This window comes from Eurytemora carolleeae, unplaced genomic scaffold, assembly GCF_000591075.1.
Source record: "Eurytemora carolleeae unplaced genomic scaffold, Eaff_2.0 scaffold542, whole genome shotgun sequence".
Classification (NCBI taxonomy): Eukaryota; Metazoa; Arthropoda; class Copepoda; order Calanoida; family Temoridae; genus Eurytemora; species Eurytemora carolleeae.
In genome coordinates, this window is record NW_019396535.1 from 52,398 (window position 1) to 60,559 (window position 8,162).

Below are 8,162 nucleotides of genomic sequence, written 5' to 3' on the forward strand. Positions count from 1 at the left end.
GTTTATTTTAGTTGTGTACGGACATCAATCCAGTTTGTTTATTTTAGTTGTGTACGGACATCAATCCAGTTTGTTTATTTTAGTTGTGTACGGACATCAATCCAGTGATCCAGAAACTGACGAGGTACTTTTTCAAAGGGATATGTCCAATTCACAACGGTACCCTTTAGACTATTGTCTGATCAAAGTTAATGTCCTAATTTATATACAGACGATTTTATTTGTAATAAAAAATGTTAACTTAAGTGGAGAATGGAAATTAAAAATAATATTAAGCTCAGAACACGAGACTCTATTTTCAGGCAGAAAATTCAGGAATTTCTGTCATATTTGGTCAAATAAAGGTGTATCTGGTTTAATGCAATTGTGAATCAACAACGTTTTTTTACAAATCGCGATTCACTTCTAATTGCGGCTAAAATATTTATTAAATAAGAAATTATCTATGCAAAGGTTCAATAACTTTTTAAGCATTTAATATTTTCTTATAAAATCATTTCCTTTTTAAGAAAATCATTTTACCTCCCGAAAGTTAAATAAATTTTTTTTAAGGATTTTTTCGCTGGCTTGGACTGTATAAATTATTTAATGGGAAAAAAGTGATTTTTGGTAAAAATGATTGATTTACAGGGAAAATAAAAGATTTTCAGGGAAAATAAATGATTTTCAGGGAAAATAAATGATTTTCAGTGAAAATAATTGATTTTTGGGAAAAATAAATGATTTTTGGGGAAAATAAAAGATTTTTGGGGAAAATTGATGATATTTGGGGAAAATTAATGATTTTTGAGGGAAATAAATGATTTTTAGGGAAATTAATAAAGATAATTTAGTTATTGTTCATTGTTTATATCAGGTTTTAACTGGATCTCTTCACTGTTATCTAACTGTTACAACAGCACCCAGTATGAACAACTGTCAAGAGTGTGTCAAGGTTAGACAGCTGTCTGTATGTATGTCTGTCTGTCAAACTGTCTGTTTGTATGTCTAAATATCTGTCAATCTGCTCGTATTTCTCTCTGTTTGTCAGTCTATCTATCTGTGAATATGTCCGTATTTCTCATTTTGTGTATATCTATCTAGCTGTCAACTATCAGTTTATTTTTAATCTTTGTGACAGAAACAATCTCAAGAACTGACGAGGGTCAACCCAGACCGAAATATATTTTCAACAAATGTGGAACTAACATCTACTTTTTTTTACTCTACAGAGGTTTGGTCCATCACCATCACCGAATTTTATATCAGTAGATCTGTCTGCCTGTATTGGCGTCCATTTGTCTGTTTGTTTCTCTATGTCCATGCCTCTTCTTCAATCTAGGCGCAGTCCGTCCGTATTTATTTCTGTCTGTCTGTATTTATCTCTTAATTCTCCAATCTTTCAATCAACAAATCAATTAATAATCAATCAATCAATCAATATAATAGAAATAATGCGATCATCTAATCTGATCATTTTCTATCTTTCATTTTATTTCTAGAAATACTGTAAAGTTTATGTACATCACTTTACAGGTTGTGTCAAGTTATTTACTGTACACTGTACACTGTACAGGAAGTGTCAAGTTATATACTGTACACTGTAAACTACACTGTACCGCTTGTGTCAAGTTATTTACTGTACACTACACTGTACAGGTTGTGTCAAGTAATGTACTGTGCACTACACTGTACAGGTTGTGTCAAGTTATGTACTGTACACTACACTGTACAGGTTGTGTCAAGTAATGTACTATACACTATAATTCACTGTACAGGTTGTGTCAAATTATGTACTGTGCACTACACTGTACAGGTTGTGTCAAGTAATGTACTATACACTATACATAACTGTACAGGTTGTGTCAAATAATGTACTGTGCACTATAAGCTGTACAGGTTGTGTCAAGTTCTGTTCAATACACTACACTCTATACACTGTACAGTTTGTGTCAAGTTATGTACAGTACTATGCACTCTATACACTGTACAGGTTGCGTCTAGTTATGATGCTGATGATGTGGCAGCTGCCTGGAACTCTTGTGTAAGATTATCATGCTTACGCCACGGAGCTACAGTTCACACGCAGTTTGATTTGGTTCCGCCGTATCCGAAATTCGAACCAAAAATTAGGAAAACTTTTCTTTTCTTGAAGAAATAAATCCTTATTGTAATGTTGTTTTGAGAATTTAAGTAAGGGTGAAACTATTCGGCACTTCTTTAATAAAAATGCTTAAATCCACCTTGCATCAGTTTAAAAGTTTTCTTCGACACAATTTTAAAAAATATTTGAGAATTTTTTTTCATGATTTTTGATTTTTTGTGTAAATCAAATCACTAATTAAGCCAGAAAAGTCTTGAAACATTTATTTAAGAAACGTTTAATTTTAAAAAATCCCTTAAACATTAAGCAAATTACAATCAATGGCCGGGAAACATAATTACATAGTTTTGGTATTATCGCAAAAAGGACAGATGGACGTTATTCAGAGGTTCAAGGATCTTTTCATATCCATGAAAAAGTTGAAAAAAATCGACCTTCCTTTGGTTCTAATTTACCTTGTACTGGACACTGGTGCAAAAAGGATTAAACATTTTTGATGAAACAGTTTCAATTTAATTTGGTTCAGTTTTATCGTCATTTTTGAAGAGATGGGGGGGGGGGGAGCGGTAAGTATTTCACTGTTAAACCAATAATTTGTCAAGATTTCTATAATTCAGGTCACTCTAAATATGAAAAGAAATAATTTGGTTTGCCTAGTTTAAAGCGAGGTGGTTGTATTGTGGTGAATACGGGAAATTTTCTCCACGCCATCACAGTCAAGACAGAACGGTTAGGCGTATCACAGGAGAAGGTACTTTTACCACCTCTTTGGCGGCCATCTTGACTAGCGTTTTTACCTCCATTTTGATTGCCAATTTAAGCGGCCATTTTGACCGCCATTTGAGGGGCCCATTTTTAAATTTTATAAAAAATGTATTTTATAATCGTGCCTTAGAATTGCTTCTGCAAAATGGATTCAGAAAAATCTCTTACCAATGTTTTTCTACTTCAAAGAAGCAAAAAATGTTCTTTTTTTATTGTTTGATTTATTTTATTGTTTAGGAGAGCAGAACACAAGAACCATTTCTATACTCTTTTAGGAACAAATATTCAAAAATATCGTCTTAATTATAATTCATCAATTAATCAATCAATGTTGTCTGACTTGGAAGTTTATGAATGCACGAAACATGACACTAGCAAGACGACTTGACAGTCGTCTTTTATCTTTGAATTAAGTCGTCCACGTAGTTCAACTTTAGTTCAATTATCTTCTCGCTATTCATCAATTTTTGGTCTCTTCTTAATTTGAATCATTAGAAGACAGGAAATCTTAAAGATTTTGATTCAACCAATGAAATGGTTTAACTACTAAAAGTTTACTTTATTCTCTGTTCAAATGGTTACATGGTTACATGTCTGATTCTCTACAAACCTTTGTCTGAGCAAATATTATGGGTATTGGGGAAGTGACGGGCAGATTTATGCTGCAGAGACAAAAGAGGTTCCTAAATCTGTATTTTTTTGTTCCGAAATAAATCTAGCACCCCCTTCACTTAAATCCTGTATCCGCCCCTGACTTGTAATTATGTCGACAAAATGAAAATATTTTGATTATTTGTTCCGCTGCAGAGGAATTAATCCCCTGTCCCCGCCCTGCAATCCCATCTCTGTTAATGTGGGAATTGCGGAGTTTTCTCTTGTCGCAGGAAATCTTCTTTAAATGTCGTCTTCTTTATTTATCTTTCAAAATTGCTTATATCCAAATATTACGAATTAGGCAAATGCAAATAGTACTAGAAAACATTTTGTTAAATGCTTCCGTATATCAAATTTTTGTTTGTAAAAAAATTAATTTAAAATTCTGAATTAACGTGAATTAAAAAAAGAAAAACTAAGATGGCTCCCCTGGCGGATTTTCTCCCGTTAGCTTCCCACAAAATTCAGATTCAGAAAACACAGATGTAGAGTCAGAAGCTTCCTTTCCTTCAAGGTACAATAAAGTACAGTACAGTAAATTATAGTGCAGTACAGTACAGTACAGTACAGTACAGTACAGTACGGTTTCCATATTACATGATACCTAATTATTATTTGCATTCAAAAATTACCTTTTTAATGGAATTTGTGAAAAAAAAATCGATGTAATTTAATCTGAACAGTACTATGCAGTACAGTGCAGTTTCATTATTACAGGAAAATTATAATTTCTGAATTTGTGAATAAAAAAATAATCTTTTTATTAGAACTTGTAAAATTGATGAATTAATTTTTGTCTAGATCAAGCAGAAAACTACGAAGTAAGCGACCTCTCTTCTTCGAGAACTCTTCCCAGAAACAAGAGTCCTCCAGGGGGGGCGAGAGTCCTAGGTAAAGAGTTTTTTTTAGTTTTTTTAACAAGATTTAGAGTCTCCAGTCTTCACGAAATTATAATGCTTCTTTTTGATATGATCAATAATGAGGAAGGTATCTGTTACGCAACCTAGGCGATTTCCTAAAGACTTAATGATAAAAAGGACAACTACCGTGCTGTATTTCGTTGGGCCTGACCGTATGATCCTTTACTCTCACTCCTTCTCATAATGAATCAAAAATAGGATAGCTTCAAGTTTTATTCAGGCACAGATCTTCAATCTTAAACAAATAAAAACTTGGTTAACTACAGAAAACCTTTGAGAGATATTATTTTCATACAATTCATCCAATGAATAATTCAAAATATCATCTCAGGCGTTAAAAACTGCAGCATTAAGCTAGAAAACATAAGAAACATAAGTAATATAATCATACAAGACACATAAAAGATTTTAAGTATTTAAAGGAGATATTTACCACATTAGTCCTCCGATTTTTGCACGATGATCAGAAAAAAACATGACACTAATAAACTTTGACAATAATACTGGAAAAACTGAAAGAACAACACGCGAGTTTCACGCGCATGCGTAGATAGAATAATCGGCAAAAACAGGTTTTATCTCCAGCATCTTGATCTTGAAAACAGGTATGAATATTGTTAACGCAGGGGTGCATTATAGACTTTCTTAACGAAGCATGTGCTTGTGTAACAATATCGTAGTTTTTCTGTCTTAAAAAGTATTAATTTCTAATCTCCTCCATTGTTTACAAACCAAAATTGAAAAGAATCAATTTTTAATTAATTAACACTAGAATATCTTGTTTGAAGTATTAAAAGGTCTCTTGAAATTGCGGAAACAATCCCTTTAAAAATATAATTTTACTCCCAGGAGACATCTGGAGAAGATGAACAGGATTCAGGAGTTTACTAGTAAACTCTCTCCTACGAAAAACTTGGCAGGGAGGTTTAAGGAGAAGAAGGAGGAGAAGGAGATTAATGAGAGAGATGGGTTTGAATTTATGATTCCCTCAACGCCAGGTAATACATTAAATCTTGCTGGTCTATGGTGCTACGGAGCGCTGTATTCTAGAGAAGTAGTGCTAAGCTATTGCTAAGTTTTCTATTCATAAATTTTAAATGTTATATTTTCAAAATTATGCTTTCTTTTAAAAAAATTAGTTTTCCCAAAATATGAAGCTTTTTAAAGGTTATTACCAAATTATTGATAGTATTATTGTTATTATTATTGTTTTTGGTATCGTTAGACCCAACTCTGACGGCAGATTGTGTCACATGATTGACAGCTGCAAGATCTTCGCCTGACTTACAGAGTTAGGCCCAATTAAGATAAAACCGACCTTGAATAGTTTTAGTGCATGTTGAGTCTTATTTTAATCAATTCCTGGAATCTGCCAATTTTAACCATCAAAATCCGCCTAATATGATATTAAACCGGTTTAATAAAACAAACTCCGGAGAAAATATAGTTGCGGCTAAGATCCCCCAGCTTGAATCTTAAATTTGTCTCAGAGACAGCTGTGACCAGAGTCTTATATCTTCAAATCTTTAAAATCGTGGGCTCAGGCTACTAAAATCCCAAGTTTCTTGATTTGATTTGATTGGTATTGCAGGAAGTTCGGACAAGAAAAGAAAGCTGGCGGATGAAGCGTATGATTTAACTGATGAAAACTTTCTAGTTGATGTGCCCGAGAAACTTTCCACATTTAGGTTAGTTGATTTATTAATAACCTTGGGTTGATTGGTTGGGTTTTTGGTTGATTGGTTGGGTTTTTGGTTAATTGGGTGACTGGTTTAATGATTGATTCGTTAATTCATCATTGATCCAACTTTTGAGAAACTCTTCACATTGAGGTTAATTTATGAAATTTATGGGTTGGTTGATTGGTAATTGAGAGTAATTGATGGATTAACCATTAATTGATTGATTAATTGATTGATTAATGAATAAGTGGCTGATATATTGATTTATCAATTGTTCAAGTGTTCTAATGGCGAAAGAAAAAGAAAAATAGATTGATTGATTGATTAGTGATTGTTATTGATTGATTGATTAATTGATTGGTTGATTCTGAAGGCGGAAGAGGTTAGCGGAGAAGAAGTACGAGTTCACTGAGGATGAAGAGGATCAGAACCCCTACCCCATCACAAGGCTTAGGTTAGATTTAAGGGATTGTGTCCCCAAATCTTAAAGCATAGGATATATATAAAGTTATATTCTCTTTTTGTCTGTCTGTTTGTTTGTCCGATCATAAGTCAGGAACCCCTGGACCGATTTGCCTCAAGTTTTGATTTATTTGGGAGCTGGGGAGACTCACGGGAATGTTCTTAGCTTGTTTTTGAGATTCTAAGTTGAGTGGGTCGACTTTAATAGCAAAAATTTTGTTTCCCGGTAAAATCGTTCAAGTGCGGGTAAACAGCGGGAGTAATTACTTGAGTAAACTGGGCAGCGCTGGGTTCCCAAGCTAGTTGGATATAAAATAGACTTTAGTTTAAATATTAGTTGGTTGTCAATCTCAGGAACCTTTGGAATAAGTTTGGTTTTTGAGAAATATAATCTCAAGAGTTTAAAGAAATGGGGCCTGTTTTGGGCAGACCCTGTGCGCCTATCTTTGTCTATCTTTGTCCATGGTTCTTCGGCAAAAATGATAATAATATTTTCTGTTAAGATATAAGAAGATGGCCGAGGCTGGGAAGGTTTTCTCTCAGGTTCTCCAGAACTCCTCTACACAGGATCTTATGGTCTGTGTCTCACAGAGAAACCCCGGAGAAACACAGACTCCAGGTCAGTTTTATCTCATTTTAGTGTCATTTTTAGGTTAGTTGTGGCCAGATAAAGGTAATTTAAGGTAATTTCTGAACTGTTTTTTTTCAGTCAGTATTTTATTATTGGCTAGTTTTGATTTCATAATCAGTATCTAACAGAGTAATCTAGGAGAGGATTATACACTACACTACAGGTCAGTTTTTTACCAGATTAAGTTAGTTTTAACTTTGATTAGAAGATTTTCTGGTTTAGGCTGACTCCGGTCAAATTTGGTTTATGTTTTGATTTCATAATCAGTATCTAACAGAGTAATCTAGGAGAGGATTATACACTGATACTACAAGTCAGTTTTTTACCAGATTAAGTTAGTTTTAACTTTGGTTTGAAGATTTTCTGGTTTAGACTGACTCCGGCCAAATTTGGTTTATGTTTTGATTTCATAATCAGTGTCTCACAAATGAACTCATAAGTTAGGTTTGTTTTTGACCAGCTTAGGTAAGTTTTGATGAGTTTGGGTCAGTTTATGCCAGATTTTGATACTAATGGTAATTTTCAGTCACATTTGGGTGTTATTGGTAGCGTTTGTTCATGTTCATGGTGTTTCCAAGAGTTACAAAGAAAGGTCAATTATGGTCAGTTTGAGGCTGTCTGTCAAATTTTCAGAAAACAGTTCAATGGCTCATGCTTTGATTTTAAGGCCTTTGTCTCACCAACATTTGACAGAACAACACAGCAGTTGTTTTATTATTTTTTTGTATTTTATCTTTCTATCTGTTGTATCTATCTATCTATATATCTAGTGTATGAGTATGGTGACTAGACAGATATGTTGGATGGGTCAGCTTATCATCTATCTGTTGTATCTATCTATCTATATATCTAGAGTATGAGGATGGTGACTGGACAGATATGCTGGATGGGTCAGCTTATTATCTATCTGTTGTATCTATCTATCTATATATCTAGAGTATGAGGATGGTGACTGGACAGATATG

The 8,162-nt window shown here is 33.6% G+C and overlaps 1 protein-coding gene across 1 annotated transcript in view; it reads left to right on the forward strand.

Annotated features, from left to right (window-relative positions):
* Positions 1-8,156, forward strand: part of LOC111705029 (uncharacterized) — a 9,641-nt gene extending 1,485 nt beyond the window's left edge. The window contains exons 2-14 of the mRNA XM_023477458.1: positions 84-124; positions 857-934; positions 1,973-2,112; positions 2,741-2,834; positions 3,086-3,111; positions 3,653-3,732; positions 3,923-4,016; positions 4,304-4,393; positions 5,272-5,420; positions 6,014-6,110; positions 6,478-6,558; positions 7,070-7,185; positions 8,051-8,156. Of these exons, the coding sequence (XP_023333226.1) occupies positions 908-934; positions 1,973-2,112; positions 2,741-2,834; positions 3,086-3,111; positions 3,653-3,732; positions 3,923-4,016; positions 4,304-4,393; positions 5,272-5,420; positions 6,014-6,110; positions 6,478-6,558; positions 7,070-7,185; positions 8,051-8,133 (1,077 nt within the window). The 5' untranslated portion in view covers positions 84-124; positions 857-907 and the 3' untranslated portion in view covers positions 8,134-8,156. The remainder of the gene's footprint in view (positions 1-83; positions 125-856; positions 935-1,972; positions 2,113-2,740; positions 2,835-3,085; positions 3,112-3,652; positions 3,733-3,922; positions 4,017-4,303; positions 4,394-5,271; positions 5,421-6,013; positions 6,111-6,477; positions 6,559-7,069; positions 7,186-8,050) is intronic.
* Positions 8,157-8,162: the final 6 nt, after the last annotated feature.